The sequence below is a fragment of the Cyprinodon tularosa genome, unplaced genomic scaffold, assembly GCF_016077235.1.
Source record: "Cyprinodon tularosa strain WSP-4 unplaced genomic scaffold, ASM1607723v1 ctg1234, whole genome shotgun sequence".
Lineage (NCBI taxonomy): Eukaryota > Metazoa > Chordata > Actinopteri > Cyprinodontiformes > Cyprinodontidae > Cyprinodon > Cyprinodon tularosa.
The window spans coordinates 66823-86356 of record NW_024038042.1 but is presented as its reverse complement, the minus strand read 5'-3'; the positions used below and the strand labels follow the sequence as shown (position 1 = coordinate 86356).

Genomic DNA, 19534 nt, shown 5'->3' with positions numbered 1-19534 from the left:
GGCCCGGGCATGGGGGGGTGCTGGACCCGCTTTTGTTGTTTTTTTGCAGCAAAACTTTTTGGGGTTGGGGCGGGCCCTGTTTTTGTTTGTTGGGGGGGAAATTTTTGGTTTTTTGGTTGCAGCCGCAAAATTTTGGGGTTGTTTTTTGATTCGGGGCCGGGGGGTTTTTTTGGGCTTTAGGCCCTTTGGTTTGGGGTTTTGGGGGGCGGGAAATGGTTGCCCGGGGCACTGAGTGGGGGGTTGGGGGGGTTGGGGAGGGGGGCTAGGGGTTTTTTGGGGTTGGGCGGGGCACCCCGGGGTGGTTGTTTGTAAAAGTAAGCCGGTTGTTTGGGGGCGGGGAAAGGGGTTTTGTTGGGGGAAAGGGAAGGGTTGTCGGACCGGGGAGGTTTTTTTGGGAAGCCGGGCTGGGGGTCGATTTTGGGGGCAAGCACCGAGCTTTGTTTGGAGAAACCCCTGGTGGTTGTTTGTTGGAAAACCAGCCCCCTGTTTGTTGCAGGCACCCCCGTGGTTGTTGTTGGGCAGCGGGGCCCTTTGTGTTTTTGGGATGGGGGCCGGGGGGTCGTTGTGGGCAGCTGGGGTTTGTTGGGGGCACCCCGTTTTTTGGGAGAAACGGGGTGGTGGGTTTGGAGCAGCGTTTTAAAGTTGGAGAAACTGTGGTTTGTTGGAGCAGGCTGGGCCCCTTTGGGAAAAGGCAGTTTGTTTTGTTGGAGCAGCTGTTTGGTTGGGGAGAAAACTGTGGTTTTTGGAGCGGGCGGGTGGTTTTTGGGTTTAAAGCGGGGTTGTTGCAGCAGAAGGGGTTGTTGGAGCGTTGTGGTTTTTTTGCGGGCAGCTGTGGTTTTTTGGACACTTTTGGTTTGTTTTGCGCAGCAATTGTTGTTGTTGCGGCAGCCGTGGTTTTGCAGTAGCCGTTTTTGGGAAACCCCCCTGGGGTTTTGGGAGCGCGTGGTTTTCCTGAAAGCAGCCGGGTTTGTTGGAGAAGCCGTGGTTTTGCAGCAGCTGTGGTCGTTGTTGCAGCAGCCGGGGGTTGTTGGGGACCCTGTGGTTTTTGGGTTGGAAAGCTGTGGTTTTTGGAGCAGCTGTGGTTTTTGGGGAGAAACAGGGGTTTTGTTGCAGCAGCGGGGTTTTTGTTGCTGCACCCAACGTTTTTGGGTGGAGAAGCTGTAGTTTTTTTTCAGCACTGGGGTCGTTTCCCGAAGCTGGGGTTTTTGTTGGAGCAGCGGGGTCGTTTTTTGCACAGCTGTGTTTTGCTGCAGCAGGGGTTTTTGGGAGCAGCTGGGGTTGGGGTTTAGCTGTGGTTTTGGTTCGCTGGGGTTTTTTGGGCAGTTGTGGTTTTTGTTGCAGCAGCTGGGGGTTGTTGGAGAAACCTTTTGGTTTTTGGGGGCGGCTGTGGTTTTTGGGATTAGCTGGGGGTTGTTGCGGGCCAGCTGTGGTTGTTGGAGCAGCAGTGGTTGTTGTAGCAGCTATGGTCGTTGTTGCAGCAGCCGTGGTTGTTGGAGCAGCTGTAGTCGTTGCAGCAGCAGTGGTTGTTGGAGCAGCTGTGGTTGCTGGAGCAACTGTAGTTGTTGGAGCAGCTGTGGTTGTTACAGCAGCTGTGGTTGTGGGAGCAGCTGTGGTTGTTGTTGCAGCAGTCGTGGTTGTTGTTGCAACAGCCGTGGTTGTTGTTGCAGTAGCTGTGGTTGTTGGAGCAGCTGTGGTCGTTGTTGCAGCAGCTGGGGTTGTTGCAGCAGCAGTGGTTGTTGGAGCAGCTGTGGTTGTTGGATTAGCTGTGGTTGTTGCAGCAGCTGTGGTTGTTGGAGCAGTTGTGGTTGTTGTTGCAGCAGCTGTGGTTGTTGGAGCAGCTGTAGTTGTTGTTGCAACAGCCGTGGTTGTTGCAGTAGCCGTAGTTGTTGGAGCAGCAGTGGTTGTCAGAGCAGCTGTGGTTGTTGGAGCAGCTGTGGTTGTTGTTGCAGCAGCTGTGGTTGTTGGAGAAGCTGTGGTTGTTGGAGCAGCTGTGGTCGTTGTTGCAGCAGCCGTGGTTGTTGGAGCACCTGTGGTCGTTGTTGCAGCAGCCGTGGTTGTTGGAGCAGCTGTGGTTGTTGGAGCAGCTGTGGTTGTTGGATTAGCTGTGGTTGTTGCAGCAGCTGTGGTTGTTGGAGCAGTTGTGGTTGTTGTTGCAGCAGCTGTGGTTGCTGGAGCAGCTGTGGTTGTTGTTGCAGCAGCACTTGTTGTTGCAGCAGCTGTGGTTGTTGGAGCAGCTGTGGTTGTTGTTGCAGCAGCAGTTGTTGTTGTTGCAGCAGCCGTGGTTGTTGCAGTAGCCGTGGTTGTTGGAGCAGCAGTGGTTGTCGGAGCAGCTGTGGTTGTTGGAGCAGCCGTGGTTGTTGCAGTAGCCGTGGTTGTTGGAGCAGCAGTGGTTGTTGGTGCAGCAGTGGTTGTCGGAGCAGCTGTGGTTGTTGGAGCAGCTGTGGTCGTTGTTGCAGCAGCCCTGCTTGTTGGAGCAGCTGTGGTTGTTGTTGCAGCAGCTGTGGGTGTTGGAGCAGCTGTGGTTGTTGTTGCAGCAGCTGTGGGTGTTGGAGCAGCTGTGGTTGTTGTTGCAGCAGCTGTGGTTGTTGGAGCAGCAGTGGTTGTTAGGGCAGCTGTGGTTGTTGGATTGGCTGTGGTTGTTGTTGCAGCCGCGGTGGTTGTTGTTGCAGCAGCTGTGGTTGTTGGAGCAGTGGTGGTTGTTGTTGGAGCAGCTGTGGTGGTTGTTGGAGCAGCTGTGGTTGTTGGAGCAGCTGTAGTTGTTGGAGCAGCTGTGGTTGTAGTTAGAACAGCTGTAGTTGTCGTTGCAGCTGCTGTGGTTGAGACAGAAGCTGTGGTTGCTGGAGCAACTGTAGTCGTTGGAGCAGCTGTGGTTGTTACAGCAGCTGTGGTTGTTGTTGCAGCCGTGGTGGTTGTTGTTGCAGCAGCCGTGGTTGTTGTTGCAGCAGCTGTGGTTGTTGGAGCAGCTGTGGTTGTTGTTGCAGCAGCTGTGGTTGTTGGAGCAGCTGTGGTTGTTGGATTAGCTGTGGTTGTTGCAGCAGCTGTGGTTGTTGGAGCAGTTGTGGTTGTTGTTGCAGCAGCTGTGGTTGTTGGAGCAGCTGTGGTTGTTGTTGCAGCAGCAGTTGTTGTTGTTGCAGCAGCTGTGGTTGTTGGAGCAGCTGTGGTTGTTGTTGCAGCAGTAGTTGTTGTTGCAGCAGCCGTGGTTGTTGCAGTAGCCGTGGTTGTTGGAGCAGCAGTGGTTGTCGGAGCAGCTGTGGTCGTTGTTGCAGCAGCCGTGGTTGTTGGAGAAGCTGTGGTTTTTGGAGCAGCTGCTGTAGTTGTTTCAGCAGCTGTGGTTGTTGGAGCACCTGTGGTTATTGTTGCAGCAGCCGTGGTTGTCGGAGAAGCTGTGGTTGTTGTTGCTGCAGCAGTTGTTGTTGCAGCAGCCGTGGTTTTTGCAGTAGCCCTGGTTGTTGGAGCAGCAGTGGTTGTCGGAGCAGCTGTGGTTGTTGGAGCAGCTGTGGTTGTTGTTGCAGCAGCCGTGGTTGTTGCAGTAGCCGTGGTTGTTGGAGCAGCAGTGGTTGTCGGAGCAGCTGTGGTTGTTGGAGCAGCTGTGGTCGTTGTTGCAGCAGCCGTGGTTGTTGGAGAAGCTGTGGTTGTTGGGGCACCTGTGGTTGTTGGAGCAGCTGTTTTGGTTGTTGCAGCAGCGGTGGTTGTTGTTGCAGCAGCCGTGGTTGTTGCAGTAGCCGTGGTTGTCGGACCACCTGTGGTTGTTGGAGCAGCTGTGGTTGTTGCTGCAGCAGCAATTGTTGTTGTTGCAGCAGCCGTGGTTGTTGGAGCAGCTGTGGTTGTTGTTGCAGCAGCAATTGTTGTTGTTGCAGCAGCCGTGGTTGTTGCAGTAGCCGTGGTTGTCGGACCACCTGTGGTTGTTGGAGCAGCTGTGGTTGTTGCTGCAGCAGCCGTGGTTGTTGGAGAAGCTGTGGTTGTTGCAGCAGCTGTGGTCGTTGTTGCAGCAGCCGTGGTTGTTGGAGCACCTGTGGTTGTTGGGGCAGCTGTGGTTGTTGGAGCAGCTGTGGTTGTTGGAGCAGCAGTGTTTGTTGCAGCAGCTGTGGTTGTTGCTGCAGCAGACGTGGTTGTTGGAGAAGCTGTAGTTGTTGCAGCAGCTGTGGTCGTTGTTGCAGCAGCTGTGGTTGTTGGAGCAGCTGTGGTCGTTGTTGCAGAAGCTGTGGTTGTTGGAGCAGCTGTGGTTGTTGGAGCAGCTGTGGTTGTTGGGGCAGCTGTGGTTGTTGGGGCAGCTGTGGTTGCTGGAGCAGCTGTGGTTGTTGTTGCAGCAGCGGTAGTTGTTGGAGCAGCAGTGGTTGTTGGAGCAGCTGTTGTTGTTGTTGCAGCAGCAGTTGTTGTTGCAGCAGCTGTGGTTGTTGTTGCAGCAGCCGTGGTTGTTGCAGTAGCAGTGGTTGTTGGAGCAGCAGTGGTTGTCGGAGCAGCAGTGGTTGTTGGAGCAGCTGTGGTTGTTGTTGCAGCAGCCGTGGTTGTTGGAGAAGCTGTGGTTGTTGGAGCAGCTGTTGTCATTGTTGCAGCAGCTGTGGTTGTTGGAGCACCTGTGGTTGTTGGGGCAGCTGTGGTTGTTGGAGCAGCTGTGGTCGTTGTTGCAGCAGCAGTGGTTGTTGGAGCAGCTGTGGTTGTTGCAGCAGCTGTGGTTGTTGGATTAGCTGTGGTTGTTGCAGCAGCTGTGGTTGTTAGAGCAGCTGTGGTTGTCGTTGCAGCAGCGGTGGTTGTTGTTGCAGCAGCAATGGTTGTTGTTGCAGAAGCTGTGGTTGTTGGAGCAGCTATGGTCGTTGTTGCAGCAGCTGTGGTTGTTGGAGCAGCAGTGGTTGTTGTAGCAGCTGTGGTCATTGTTGCAGCAGCTGTGGTTGTTGGAGCAGCTGTAGTCGTTGTTGCAGCAGCAGTGGTTGTTGGAGCAGCTGTGGTTGTTGGGGCAGCTATGGTTGTGGGATTAGCTGTGGTTGTTGCAGCAGCTGTGGTTGTTGTTGCAGCCGCAGTGGTTGTTGTTGCAGCAGCTGTGGTTGTGGGAGCAGTGGTGGTTGTTGTTGGAGCAGCTGTGGTGGTTGTTGGAGCAGCTGTGGTGGTTGTTGGAGCAGCTGTGATTGTTGTAGCAGCTGTGGTTGATGTTGCAGCAGTGGTGGTTGTTGTTGCAGCAGCCGTGGTTGTTGTTGCAGCAGCTGTGGTTGTTGGAGCAGCTGTGGTCGTTGCAGCAGCTGTGGTTTTTGGAGCAGCTGTGGTTGTTGGAGCAGCTGTGGTAGTTGGAGCAGCTGTGGTTGTTGGAGCAGCTGTGGTTGTTGGAGCAGCTGTGGTTGTTGGATTAGCTGTGGTTGTTGCAGCAGAAGTGGTTGTTGGAGCAGTTGTGGTTGTTGTTGCAGCAGCTGTGGTTGTTGGAGCAGCTGTGGTTGTTGTTGCAGCAGCAATTGTTGTTGTTGCAGCAGCCGTGGTTGTTGCAGTAGCCGTGGTTGTCGGACCACCTGTGGTTGTTGGAGCAGCTGTGGTTGTTGCTGCAGCAGCCGTGGTTGTTGGAGAAGCTGTGGTTGTTGCAGCAGCTGTGGTCGTTGTTGCAGCAGCCGTGGTTGTTGGAGCACCTGTGGTTGTTGGGGCAGCTGTGGTTGTTGGAGCAGCTGTGGTTGTTGGAGCAGCAGTGTTTGTTGCAGCAGCTGTGGTTGTTGCTGCAGCAGACGTGGTTGTTGGAGTAGCTGTAGTTGTTGCAGCAGCTGTGGTCGTTGTTGCAGCAGCTGTGGTTGTTGGAGCAGCTGTGGTCGTTGTTGCAGAAGCTGTGGTTGTTGCAGCAGCAGTGGTTGTTGGAGCAGCTGTGGTTGTTGGATTAGCTGTGGTTGTTGCAGCAGCTGTGGTTGTTGGAGCAGTTGTGGTTGTTGTTGCAGCAGCTGTGGTTGTTGGAGCACCTGTGGTTGTTGGGGCGGCTGTGGTTGTTGGATTAGCTGTGGTTGTTGCAGCAGCTGTGGTTGTTGGAGCAGCAGTGGTTGTTGTAGCAGCTATGGTCGTTGTTGCAGCAGCCATGGTTGTTGGAGCAGCTGTAGTCGTTGCAGCAGCAGTGGTTGTTGAAGCAGCTGTGGTTGCTGGAGCAACTGTAGTTGTTGGAGCAGCTGTGGTTGTTATAGCAGCTGTGGTTGTGGGAGCAGCTGTGGTTGTTGTTGCAGCAGTGGTGGTTGTTGTTGCAGCAGCTGTGGTTGTTGGAGCAGCTGTGGTCATTGTTGCAGCAGCTGTGGTTGTTGCAGCAGCAGTGGTTGTTGGAGCAGCTGTGGTTGTTGGATTAGCTGTGGTTGTTGCAGCAGCTGTGGTTGTTGGAGCAATTGTGGTTGTTGTTGCAGCAGTCATGGTTGTTGGAGCAGCTGTGGTTGTTGTTGCAACAGCCGTGGTTGTTGCAGTAGCCGTGGTTGTTGGAGCAGCAGTGGTTGTCAGAGCAGCTGTGGTTGTTGGAGCAGCTGTGGTTGTTGTTGCAGCAGCTGTGGTTGTTGGAGAAGCTGTGGTTGTTGGAGCAGCTGTGGTCGTTGTTGCAGCAGCCGTGGTTGTTGGAGCACCTGTGGTCGTTGTTGCAGCAGCCGTGGTTGTTGGAGCAGCTGTGGTTGTTGGAGCAGCTGTGGTTGTTGGATTAGCTGTGGTTGTTGCAGCAGCTGTGGTTGTTGGAGCAGTTGTGGTTGTTGTTGCAGCAGCTGTGGTTGCTGGAGCAGCTGTGGTTGTTGTTGCAGCAGCACTTGTTGTTGCAGCGGCTGTTGTTGTTGGAGCAGCTGTGGTTGTTGTTGCAGCAGCAGTTGTTGTTGTTGCAGCAGCCGTGGTTGTTGCAGTAGCCGTGGTTGTTGGAGCAGCAGTGGTTGTCGGAGCAGCTGTGGTTGTTGGAGCAGCTGAGGTCGTTGTTGCAGCAGCCGTGGTTGTTGCAGTAGCCGTGGTTGTTGGAGCAGCAGTGGTTGTTTGAGCAGCAGTGGTTGTCGGAGCAGCTGTGGTTGTTGGAGCAGCTGTGGTCGTTGTTGCAGCAGCCGTGCTTGTTGGAGCAGCTGTGGTCGTTGTTGCAGCAGCCACTGTTGTTGCAGCAGCCCTGGTTGTTGTTGCAGCAGCTGTGGTTGTTGGAGCAGCTGTGGTCGTTGTAGCAGCTGTGGTTGTTGGAGCAGCTGTGGTTGTTGGAGCAGCTGTGGTAGTTGGAGCAGCTGTGGTAGTTGGAGCAGCTGTGGTTGTTGGAGCAGCTGTGGTCGTTGCAGCAGCTGTGGTTGTTGGAGCAGCTGTGGTTGTTGGAGCAACTGTGGTTGTTGGAGCAGCTGTGGTTGTTGGATTAGCTGTGGTTGTTGCAGCAGAAGTGGTTGTTGGAGCAGTTGTGGTTGTTGTTGCAGCAGCTGTGGTTGTTGGAGCAGCTGTGGTTGTTGTTGCAGCAGCAATTGTTGTTGTTGCAGCAGCCGTGGTTGTTGCAGTAGCCGTGGTTGTCGGACCACCTGTGGTTGTTGGAGCAGCTGTGGTTGTTGCTGCAGCAGCCGTGGTTGTTGGAGAAGCTGTGGTTGTTGCAGCAGCTGTGGTCGTTGTTGCAGCAGCCGTGGTTGTTGGAGCACCTGTGGTTGTTGTTGCAGCTGTGGTTGTTGGAGCAGCTGTGGTTATTGGAGCAGCAGTGTTTGTTGCAGCAGCTGTGGTTGTTGCTGCAGCAGACGTGGTTGTTGGAGAAGCTGTAGTTGTTGCAGCAGCTGTGGTCGTTGTTGCAGCAGCTGTGGTTGTTGGAGCAGCTGTGGTCGTTGTTGCAGCAGCTGTGGTTGTTGCTGCAGCAGTGGTTGTTGGAGCAGCTGTGGTTGTTGGATTAGCTGTGGTTGTTGCAGCAGCTGTGGTTGTTGGAGCAGTTGTGGTTGTTGTTGCAGCAGCTGTGGTTGTTGGAGCACCTGTGGTTGTTGGGGCGGCTGTGGTTGTTGGATTAGCTGTGGTTGTTGCAGCAGCTGTGGTTGTTGGAGCAGCAGTGGTTGTTGTAGCAGCTATGGTCGTTGTTGCAGCAGCCGTGGTTGTTGGAGCAGCTGTAGTCGTTGCAGCAGCAGTGGTTGTTGGAGCAGCTGTGGTTGCTGGAGCAACTGTAGTTGTTGGAGCAGCTGTGGTTGTTACAGCAGCTGTGGTTGTGGGAGCAGCTGTGGTTGTTGTTGCAGCAGTCGTGGTTGTTGTTGCAACAGCCGTGGTTGTTGTTGCAGTAGCTGTGGTTGTTGGAGCAGCTGTGGTCGTTGTTGCAGCAGCTGTGGTTGTTGCAGCAGCAGTGGTTGTTGGAGCAGCTGTGGTTGTTGGATTAGCTGTGGTTGTTGCAGCAGCTGTGGTTGTTGGAGCAGTTGTGGTTGTTGTTGCAGCAGCTGTGGTTGTTGGAGCAGCTGTAGTTGTTGTTGCAACAGCCGTGGTTGTTGCAGTAGCCGTAGTTGTTGGAGCAGCAGTGGTTGTCAGAGCAGCTGTGGTTGTTGGAGCAGCTGTGGTTGTTGTTGCAGCAGCTGTGGTTGTTGGAGAAGCTGTGGTTGTTGGAGCAGCTGTGGTCGTTGTTGCAGCAGCCGTGGTTGTTGGAGCACCTGTGGTCGTTGTTGCAGCAGCCGTGGTTGTTGGAGCAGCTGTGGTTGTTGGAGCAGCTGTGGTTGTTGGATTAGCTGTGGTTGTTGCAGCAGCTGTGGTTGTTGGAGCAGTTGTGGTTGTTGTTGCAGCAGCTGTGGTTGCTGGAGCAGCTGTGGTTGTTGTTGCAGCAGCACTTGTTGTTGCAGCAGCTGTGGTTGTTGGAGCAGCTGTGGTTGTTGTTGCAGCAGCAGTTGTTGTTGTTGCAGCAGCCGTGGTTGTTGCAGTAGCCGTGGTTGTTGGAGCAGCAGTGGTTGTCGGAGCAGCTGTGGTTGTTGGAGCAGCTGAGGTCGTTGTTGCAGCAGCCGTGGTTGTTGCAGTAGCCGTGGTTGTTGGAGCAGCAGTGGTTGTTGGAGCAGCAGTGGTTGTCGGAGCAGCTGTGGTTGTTGGAGCAGCTGTGGTCGTTGTTGCAGCAGCCCTGCTTGTTGGAGCAGCTGTGGTTGTTGTTGCAGCAGCTGTGGGTGTTGGAGCAGCTGTGGTTGTTGTTGCAGCAGCTGTGGGTGTTGGAGCAGCTGTGGTTGTTGTTGCAGCAGCTGTGGTTGTTGGAGCAGCAGTGGTTGTTAGGGCAGCTGTGGTTGTTGGATTGGCTGTGGTTGTTGTTGCAGCCGCGGTGGTTGTTGTTGCAGCAGCTGTGGTTGTTGGAGCAGTGGTGGTTGTTGTTGGAGCAGCTGTGGTGGTTGTTGGAGCAGCTGTGGTTGTTGGAGCAGCTGTAGTTGTTGGAGCAGCTGTGGTTGTAGTTAGAACAGCTGTAGTTGTCGTTGCAGCTGCTGTGGTTGAGACAGAAGCTGTGGTTGCTGGAGCAACTGTAGTCGTTGGAGCAGCTGTGGTTGTTACAGCAGCTGTGGTTGTTGGAGCAGCTGTGGTTGTTGTTGCAGCCGTGGTGGTTGTTGTTGCAGCAGCCGTGGTTGTTGTTGCAGCAGCTGTGGTTGTTGGAGCAGCTGTGGTTGTTGTTGCAGCAGCAGCTGTGGTTGTTGGAGCAGCTGTGGTTGTTGGATTAGCTGTGGTTGTTGCAGCAGCTGTGGTTGTTGGAGCAGTTGTGGTTGTTGTTGCAGCAGCTGTGGTTGTTGGAGCAGCTGTGGTTGTTGTTGCAGCAGCAGTTGTTGTTGTTGCAGCAGCTGTGGTTGTTGGAGCAGCTGTGGTTGTTGTTGCAGCAGTAGTTGTTGTTGCAGCAGCCGTGGTTGTTGCAGTAGCCGTGGTTGTTGGAGCAGCAGTGGTTGTCGGAGCAGCTGTGGTCGTTGTTGCAGCAGCCGTGGTTGTTGGAGAAGCTGTGGTTTTTGGAGCAGCTGCTGTAGTTGTTTCAGCAGCTGTGGTTGTTGGAGCACCTGTGGTTATTGTTGCAGCAGCCGTGGTTGTCGGAGAAGCTGTGGTTGTTGTTGCTGCAGCAGTTGTTGTTGCAGCAGCCGTGGTTTTTGCAGTAGCCATGGTTGTTGGAGCAGCAGTGGTTGTCGGAGCAGCTGTGGTTGTTGGAGCAGCTGTGGTTGTTGTTGCAGCAGCCGTGGTTGTTGCAGTAGCCGTGGTTGTTGGAGCAGCAGTGGTTGTCGGAGCAGCTGTGGTTGTTGGAGCAGCTGTGGTCGTTGTTGCAGCAGCCGTGGTTGTTGGAGAAGCTGTGGTTGTTGGGGCACCTGTGGTTGTTGGAGCAGCTGTTTTGGTTGTTGCAGCAGCGGTGGTTGTTGTTGCAGCAGCTATGGTTGTTATAGCAGCTGTGGTCGTTGTTGCAGCAGCTGTGGTTGTTGTAGCAGCTGTAGTCGTTGCAGCAGCAGTGGTTGGTGGAGCAGCTGTGGTTGTTGGGGCAGCTGTGGTTGTTGGATTAGCTGTGGTTGTTGCAGCAGCTGTGGTTGTTGGAGCAGCCGCAGTGGTTGTTGTTGCAGCAGCTGTTGTTGTTGGAGCAGTCGTGGGGGTTGTTGGAGCAGCTGTGGTTGTTGGAGCAGCTGTAGTTGTTGGAGCAGCTGTGGTTGTAGTTGGAGCAGCTGTAGTTGTTGTTGCAGCTGCTGCGGTTGAGACAGAAGCTGTGGTTGATGGAGCAACTGTGGTTGTTGGAGCAGCTGTGGGGGTTGTTGGAGCAGCTGTGGTTGTTGTCGGAGCAGCTGTGTTTGTTGCTGGACCCGTTGTGGTTGTTTGAGCAGCTGTGGTCATCATCTGGATGCCTAGGTTTCATTTTATAAGAATTATTTATAAATTAGAGCACAATGAATTATATATATTTTTCAAATTTATCACTGCCACATTGTAGTTTTAGATGTTTAACTTACCAGCAACAAGTAGCAGTATCCAAAAAATCTTCATTATTCTTCTTTATTTTGTTTTCTGTCTAAAAGAAAATGTGTATATTAGCATTTGCGCTGTATTTTCCTTTAAAAAAAAGAATATATAACATACTACATATATTACTTTAACATTCATTTAAAATATCTTTAAAATATTAAAGTTCAATATTATTTTTATTGATTTTCCTCTTTTAATCAAGTAACACTGTAAATATTTACTTTTCTACTTCAGTTCTTTTTTGTCATTTTCTGGCAAAATGGATCAAGTTGCCATTTTTATTTTCAATCAAGATCTTCCTAATTATAGAATGGTAATGTAAGACAGTGAGTTCTACTAACCCTTGTGAATTCATTTATTCTGCAATATGTATTTGGTAATCCCCATTTCCACAAACTGCCATCAAAGACATTTTACTAGATGAGATAAGCAAATCCAATTCTAATAATAAAATATTTTATGAAAAAATTAGATCCAAATTTAATAATATAGATTACTATTTTATTCCAATTATAACAATGTAATCAAATCTGGCTTATAATACCAATTGATAAAGAATATTACATCTATAGCATTAAGTTATTGATTTTCAATGAATCCACAATCTTGAGTTAGAAGTAATGTTAGATTAATGTTGAAGATTAATTATAGAATATCTCTATGTCCTAAGCACTCATAGAGTAAGTTGTACTGAAATTAGTTGAAATGTATTACTTACAGGTTTTGTGTAATAAGTTGCCTTCGCTGTTGTAACAGAGGTTCTGATGCTCCGTGATCAGTTTGCTGGTCAAATGGTACTATTCACCGTTGAAGCAAAGGGTTTATATAGATCAGGAGCAGGTACTTTGACGTCAGTTGCATGCAAAGGTGAAAATTTGTCAGCAATTAAGTGAATAATGCTTTATCTTAGGTGTGGCTACAGGTTGAACATAGTTTTAATATTCAGTTCAAGACTGGATTCCCAGCATTCCTTTTTATTTTGGACTGAAGCACATGACTTTTTTTTTAGGGATACTTAAAGCACAACATTTAAACAAGTCTATATTGAACTAAGATGTAAGATTTACATTCATTGTTTGGAATAACACTACAATGATTATTTATTTCTTGGTGGGTTTCGGTTAATACAATTTAGCTTAGCAGTTTCAAGTAACAAAGTTATATAAAGTATTCAACTTTAAAGTTTTCTAAGATTTTTTGTGACGTCAGTTTCCATCAATATATGGATAGCACAACATATCAATGAATATTAAGAGTCATACCACAAAAAAACTGTTTGTGTATTTCAACTGCTTATTTTCAGAAATTAGATTTGTCTAAACAGGTAACTATAACCTACCATATATTGAAGAAAGAGTAAACTGTTGGCTTTAGAGAGCTAACATATGTTGGAAGAAGATTAAATCAAATCATGCCGTATCCTTTCATTTCAATTTTATTGAATCACAAAGTTTTATACATGTTTAGTGCTTTTTAAAATATGAAATACACTGGAAAAATATATGCTGTTTTGACTCTCCTGTTATTCAGGTTATCTGGGAAGGATCATGCAGTGCACCTTTGACGCTGCCTGTCTCTACTGGAATGTTAATTATCCTACGCAAATTGCAAACCTCTGACATTAAGACACATCCACTGCATAAGTCACACCTATCCATTTAAGTTCAGATTTTATTACAGCTTACTATATCAATCAAATATATGTGTTGTGACCAAAAAAGAAAAACTACATAACATTTGTAAGGTATTAAATATAAGACCGAATCAGTTTATGTTTGGGTTTCTTATGTGTGGCTGCTTTGTTACAGGTAAGTTGTATGTTTATAAATAGGGACGTCAGTAATGTTATTTACCTCTGAGCTCTTTTTTCACATGTCTTTTAATTTAATGTATTTTTAACAGCCAGGTGAATCTTAAATCTCACCACATGACATCCACATGGGCTTTCTTAAGAATGTATTGCATACACCTTTAATAGAGGATAGAAATGTCACAGTTAATAGATGTTCAGCGTTTCTTTAAAAGAAAATATATATTAAGCTCATCTGTACCAAATATTAGATTTTAAATTCGCTGTAGCTGTTCTAAAATTTCATTTTTACAGATTCTGAAACTCATACCGACAATCTTCTTGCTGCTTGTCCATTGATTGCTGGGATAAGGATCAGACCCTCTGTTACATCAAAAGCAACCTTTGAATTTTTCCAACAAAACCACCACATCTAGTTTTCTCATTATATTCAATTATTTTTTAATAATTTAATCATTTTTAGAGCCTTCTTTTTTTTTTTTTACTGTAACAGCATAGCACAATTTGGTGATACCTTCTCTGACCGACACATTTTCTTTCCAGTATCTAATTTTGAACCGGCAGTAACTTATGTAAAGGTGAACTACTGAAATGGTTTCTTATATGATTCCGTCACAACAGGAAGGTTTTTAAAGTCACAACTTTGGAGTGACACCTTTATTATGCAGACTGTTTTGTTCTTGCAAACAATGTCCACCCTTTACTTACTGGATCAGTTTTGACGTCAAAGAAAATAAAACTACATGCTGGAAATAATTTTTGTCCTGAATTTGTTTGCTAGTCTGCAGAGGGCTGCATTTCTTAAAAACCTGTTGTTGTTTTTTCATACAAAAATAGTTTTTTACTACTGATGTAGATATTTTCTTTTTACTTTTAAGTCTTGTTAAGACTTAACTGTTAAGACACAGCAAAGCAGGAACAGATCAGGAAGTTGCGGAGGAGCAGGAAAATGCGACCACCTCCTTCAAGAGTGAGAACAGAAAGACATTTAAGCAAAAATTAAATGAAAGATGTCTTTTCAGGGATAAAAAAAAAAATTCCATCAAAATTATCAACACAACTTAACTTCAAGATATGGATATTCACATAAAGGATATTTTAGGATAATTCATTATTAATTAGTAGGTGTGTAGACTAAATATAATTTATGCCCGAGAGCTTATCACTGAGTTTTCCAAAGCTGGTAGTAGATAAGAAAATACTGAGGGATTAATTACCTGCGCTGCACAATGGCAGCCCACTGCTCCAGGGGATGGGTTAAATGCAGAGAATTCATTTCGTTGCTTTGTACTTGTGACAGTGGAATGACAAAGTTGAATTCTATATCAATGCATTTTTTATCACAGTGTTTTTTCTCCCACAATGTTTACATTTGATCACCGCTGTACTTTAAGGAAATGTCATGATACATAGGGTTTGTGAACACTGCGTATACAAAATGACAATAAATGTTGTTTAGTCTAAGTCTAAATGTATCCAGGGATAAATCACCTACATGTGACATTGATGTATGTTCTCTTTTAAAGGAAGTTCCAATATCCTTTGTGATGGGAAAATGTATCTGCTATTAATTCCCTTTTACATATACTGATTTAATAGCAATGAGTTTCATTCAATTAGACCTCAGAGCTGCAAGGTTACAAGGTGTTTAAGCGAGAGGGGTTGTTTATCATATTAGGAAGTTTTATTATTTTTTTAGTAATGGTATGTGGAGACATTCACAGCATTGTTGCAGGCTTTCAGTTACCCAGAAACAAACTTTGTCTATCTCCAGAACAGACATATGCTCAAGTGTTATCTATAGCATGGTCACATCATGTGTGTGTGCATGGTCACATTTCTTCACTTTCTGGCTGCAGACATGGTTGATAGAAATCCTAATGGAAAGAGCTAACTTCTAAAGATTTCTAAGGATTTCCCCCAAATATGTTTTTCATTATATGATCATTCAAGTTACTAGAGTAACCTTCCACCCAATAATTGTAAATTGGATGGTCTCTTTGCCCAACATATTTCAATTTCTAATGCTTGATTATGACCAATACTGTAAGCTATTTCAGTTGAATTATTTGATTCAGACTCATAACTATGACTTGGCTAACTTACAATTGGATCTTGCCTGGTGTGATAAATCAGATTTAATTTTTGAGTATAAAGAAATTGCAACCTGAAAGGAACTCAGAGAGCACCGATCTCTCCTGAGCAGCATGTTTCCCCTTTGTATTACCCGTCAATCTAATATTTGTACATTCATTTTGTCAACATTATCGTAATCCCTGACCATAAAGACATATCCATAGCATTTGAAATATTTTTACCACTTTTACTTCAATAGTAATTATGGCTAATATTATTTAGTTATTTCTATATTATCATAATTTCTATCAAAGCAGACATTTGCTTCATCATAACTCAAAAGGTTTAATTATACAGCCTTCACCACATGGCCTAAAACAACTGCTGGTGACTTTGATACTAGCACATTCAAAACTAATGGCTGCAGTCACATAAAAAAGGTGAAAAAGTAATTTGCAATTTAGTCCAGCTTTGCCAATTGGTACCCTCTGGTAGAATAGAGTAGTGAGCAATGGCTGGTAGTTTTAGTGTTGAGCTTCTGCACAAAAGGAACGTGCATTTTTCAATAAACATTATCTGTGTGTTTTAGTCTAAAGAACTTTGCCCACCCTGCCTAGTTGGAGCCTCTCTTTACACAGTGAGTGTTACATGGAAAAAAATCAGAACAGAGATTAAAAGGTCATACTAAACCAGTGCGTTCAGGCCTCAACTGTATGTACTCCCTTTCATCTGCAGACACGGGAGCTGGCTCGGACCATGTCTACCTGGCTGTTTGTTTCCATTAGGGTGTCACCTGTGGAGATGGTTGACAGTTACCTTTTGTATCTTGTATGCTTCTTTATGTATGTCTGCTTTTGTCTCCTTAAAACCCAGTCAACATCGGCAGATGGCCACTCACACTGAGCCTGAATTTGTTGGAGGGTTGTTCCTTTTAAAATGGAGTTTTCCTCTCCACTGTTGCTACAAGCTTGCTTGTTTTCCTTGGATAGAATGGAATAGTTGGATTGTCTCTGTAAAGTGCCTTGAGATGACATGTATTTAATTAGCAGTAAGTAAAGTTAAATAATTTAAATATAGTATTGTGATGAACAAATGTTAAACAATTCCCATTGATCCTAAAAGGATATTAAGATTAGTTTGAAAAAATAAATAATAATAAGATTAGTTTGATGGTTTTTTCTAGTTCTTAGATGCTGACTGTAGAAATAAATGTTTTATCAATTGGTATGAATCAAACTAAAACCTACTAAGTTTCAACATTTTATTTGTATTCTTTATTGCAATAAATAATAAACATTCTTTTTGTAACAACAGTCAGGCCTGTAACCACTTCGAACTTTGGTCAGCATAATATAACTAAAAGCTATAAATACAAATTTGGTTGTAATTCTTACACACAAGTATATAACAATTTGGATTACATCTTTAAAAAGCATGTAGTAACAGTGTGTAATATTTGAATGAATGTGTAGTGTGGCTCATGTGGTTCTGTATGAATGTTTCTTTAAAAAAAATGCATATTATAATCTAAAAAGGAAATATAGTTATTTAATGACAAGCAAATAAATAAACTGATAAATAAATAAATAAATTGAAATTTCTGTATGCATATCAAGATTCAATTCAACCACAAAAACTTTGCAAAACAAAAAGATAAAAGACAGTCATAAATTTAAATAAATCATTAAAAGTTTGTAGACATTTTTTCTTTGCATTAAACAATTGTTTCTTCATTTCAAAATAGCGGATGCAATGAGTGCTGTGATTAAAAGAAAACTTCCTTTATAAGTAACTCCTGCAGAGGCTGTGGTTGTTGCTGAAGTTGTAGCAGTGAGAATTGTTGTTGCTGCTACAGCAGCTGAGGTGGTTGTTGGAGCAGCTGTGGTCGTTGGAGCAGCTGTGGTTGTTGGAGCAGCTGTGGTCGTTGGAGCAGCTGTGGTTATTGCAGCAGCTGTGGTCGTTGTTGGAGCAGCTGTAGTTGTTGGAGCAGCTGTGGTTGTTGCAGCAGCTGTGGTTGTTGGAACAGCTGTGGTCGTTGTTGCAGCAGATGGGGTTGTTGCAGCAGCTGTGGTTGTTGCAGCAGCTGTGGTTGTTGGAGCAGCTGTGGTCGTTGGAGCAGCTGTGGTTATTGCAGCAGCTGTGGTCGTTGTTGGAGCAGCTGTAGTTGTTGGAGCAGCTGTGGTTGTTGCAGCAGCTGTGGTTGTTGGAACAGCTGTGGTCGTTGTTGCAGCAGATGGGGTTGTTGGAGCAGTTGTGGTCGTTGTTGCAGCAGATATGGTTGTTGGAGCAGCTGTGGTTGTTGGAACAGCTGTGGTCGTTGTTGCAGCAGATGGGGTTGTTGGAGCAGTTGTGGTCGTTGTTGCAGCAGATGTGGTTGTTGGAGCAGCTGTGGTTGTTGTTGCTGCAGTTGTGGTTGTTGAAGCAGCTGTGGTTGTTGGAGTAGCTGTGGTCGTTGTTGCAGCAGTTTCGATTGTTGTTGGAACAGCTGTGGTTGTTGTTGCAGCAGCTGTGGTTGTTGGAGCAGCTGTGGTTGTTGTTGCAGCAGCTGTGGTTGTTGGAGCAGCTGTGGTCGTTGTTGCAGCAACTGTGGTTGTTGGAGCAGCTGTGGTTGTTGGAGCAGCTGTGGTCGTTGTTGCAGCAGTTGTGGTTGTTGTTGAAACAGCTGTGGCTGTTGTTGCAGCAGCTGTGGTTGTTGGAGCAGCTGTGGTCGTTGTTGCAGCAGTTGTGGTTGTTGTTGAAACAGCTGTGGCTGTTGTTGCAGCAGCTGTGGTTGTTGGAGCAGCTGTGGTCGTTGTTGCAGCAGCTGTGGTTGTTGTTGGAACAGCTGTGGTTGTTGTTGCAGAAGCTGTGGTTGTTGGAGCAGTCGTGGTCGTAGGAGAAGCTGTTCCAGTTGTTTGAGCATGTATGGTCATTATCTGGATGCCTAGGTTTGATTTTATATGAATTATTAATCACGTAGAGCCTAATGAAATAAATTTGATTTTTAAACTTATAACTACCACATTGTGGTCTTAAGATGCTTAACTTACCAAGAAGTAGCAGTATCCACAAAATCTTCATTATTCTTCCTTATCTTGTTCTCTGTTTAAAAGAAAATGTCTTTATTATCTTTTATTTGTGATAGTTAGTTTACCTTCTAATTCCCGTTCATTTGAAGAAAAAAAATATCTATTTTATATGCCTTATCTGTAACTGTAACATACTACTTTAACAGTAATTTAATATATCTTTTAAAAAACAAAGTTTGATTTTCATTTAAAAGAGTTGCACTTTTTTCATGAAGTAATACTATTAATATCAACTTTTATATTTCCACGGCTTTTGTCCTTTTCTGAAAAAATGAATCAAGATTCTTTTTTTATTTTCAGTAAAGAATTTCATTATTATAAAATGCTAATGTAAGACAGGCACTTCAAACCATTGTGAATTAATTTACCTCTGCTGTCTGTTTTTATCTATAGCCCTTTCCACCAAATATGATATTCAGGAAGATTAACAAATCTATGACAGAATATCTATATCACAAAATATTAATATGTATTAACATAAATTATAATTTAATTCCTACTATAAGAATGTAGTCAGATACGGCTTATAATGCCAATTGGTAAAGAACTTTTAACAAAAGCATCCTTCTGAGTGAGCATGCGGGTTTGAAATCAGATGAATGATAGTATAATGATAATTTAATTGAATAACAATGCTTTCATGCTTTAATTAATTAAAACATTATTTCAAAGTAGCATAAGAAAGTACTTACAGATTTTGTCTGTTAAGTTGCCTTCACAGCTGGAACAGAGGTTCTGATGCTCCCTGATCCTATCAGTTTGCTGGTTAACTGGTACTATTCACAGTTTAGGCATAAAGGCTTTATATACATACAGAGCAGGTACTATAATGTCAGGTGCACGTAAAGGTAAAAATTAGTCAGCAATTAAGTAAATAATGCTTTATCGTAGGTGTGGCTACCGGTCGAACATTTTTTTGACTCATCTGTTTATGACTGGTTGATTGGTACGTGTCTGTTCTGGAGTGATACCAGCAGTTTGCAGACTGTTTTGTTCTGGTAAGGAACGTCAACCCTTTAATTACTCGATCGGTTTTGACGTCAAAGACAATGAAGCTGCAAGTTGGAAAGAATTTGTTTCTTAACTTTGTTTGCTAGTCTATTACGGGCTGCACTTTTTTATTCTGATATAAAAATAGTTAGTTTTACTTGTAGCTACATTGTTTTATCAAACTCATAAAAACTCTACAGTATGTCCTATGCGCAGGTTGTTCTTTGTTGAAATATTTTTTCAATTTTCTTAGAGACTCCGTATATTGAAGATGTAAACTCTATCAGCGGTAGCTGTTCTTAATGGATCAACAAGTCAACAGTGACAATTGTTGATCCAATATGCAAAGCTACAGGTTATAAGGCTTAGTGTATTTATAACTCGTAACAACTGAAAAAGTATCTCAGAGAAAAAAATTTGACCTTTCAGCAGAGAAGAATCTAATCCATCTTTATTTATGTGGCACTTAAAAAAAACAATAAATAAAAAATTATTATACAGTCCCATCAGAAGCCTTTTCAAAAGGCTTTAAACACTGTTCCAGATAGAATAAATGAATTATTGTTTAGTTAGTTATTATGAACTGATCATGAATCACTTTTGATTATATTTTAAAACCGAAAAGCCAAAAAAGTATTTGATTTCTGTTTTGTGCAATTGAAAGGCAGGCATGGAGAAACTTCATCATTTTTCCTGCCCTAATCGTAACATATGCGTCTGTTCTAAATTGAAGGTAAGTGTA

The 19534-nt window shown here is 45.3% G+C and overlaps 2 protein-coding genes and 1 long non-coding RNA gene across 3 annotated transcripts; all 3 read right to left on the bottom strand.

Annotated features, from left to right (window-relative positions):
* Positions 1–176: 176 nt before the first annotated feature.
* On the bottom strand, positions 177–11638 carry LOC119777402 (mucin-2-like). Its single transcript, XM_038276269.1, has 8 exons — positions 11567–11638; positions 10836–10894; positions 9679–10730; positions 7436–9036; positions 6735–6949; positions 3871–4217; positions 3113–3561; positions 177–1344 (listed from the first exon to the last, which is right to left on the bottom strand). Exons 2-8 carry the CDS (start codon positions 10867–10869, stop codon positions 177–179), a joined length of 4866 nt encoding a protein of 1621 aa, XP_038132197.1. The 5' UTR covers positions 10870–10894; positions 11567–11638.
* A 4371-nt stretch (positions 11639–16009) lies between these two features.
* On the bottom strand, positions 16010–17232 carry LOC119777401 (integumentary mucin C.1-like; the record flags this gene model as incomplete). Its single annotated transcript, XM_038276268.1, has 1 exon — positions 16010–17232. A coding segment is annotated over one exon (768 nt), but the record flags the coding sequence as incomplete, so codon positions are not given.
* A 199-nt stretch (positions 17233–17431) lies between these two features.
* Positions 17432–18627, bottom strand: LOC119777403. Its single transcript, XR_005279913.1, has 3 exons — positions 18495–18627; positions 17764–17815; positions 17432–17657 (listed from the first exon to the last, which is right to left on the bottom strand). It is a non-coding gene; the product is annotated as an uncharacterized LOC119777403 (long non-coding RNA).
* Between the last annotated feature and the right edge of the window lie 907 nt (positions 18628–19534).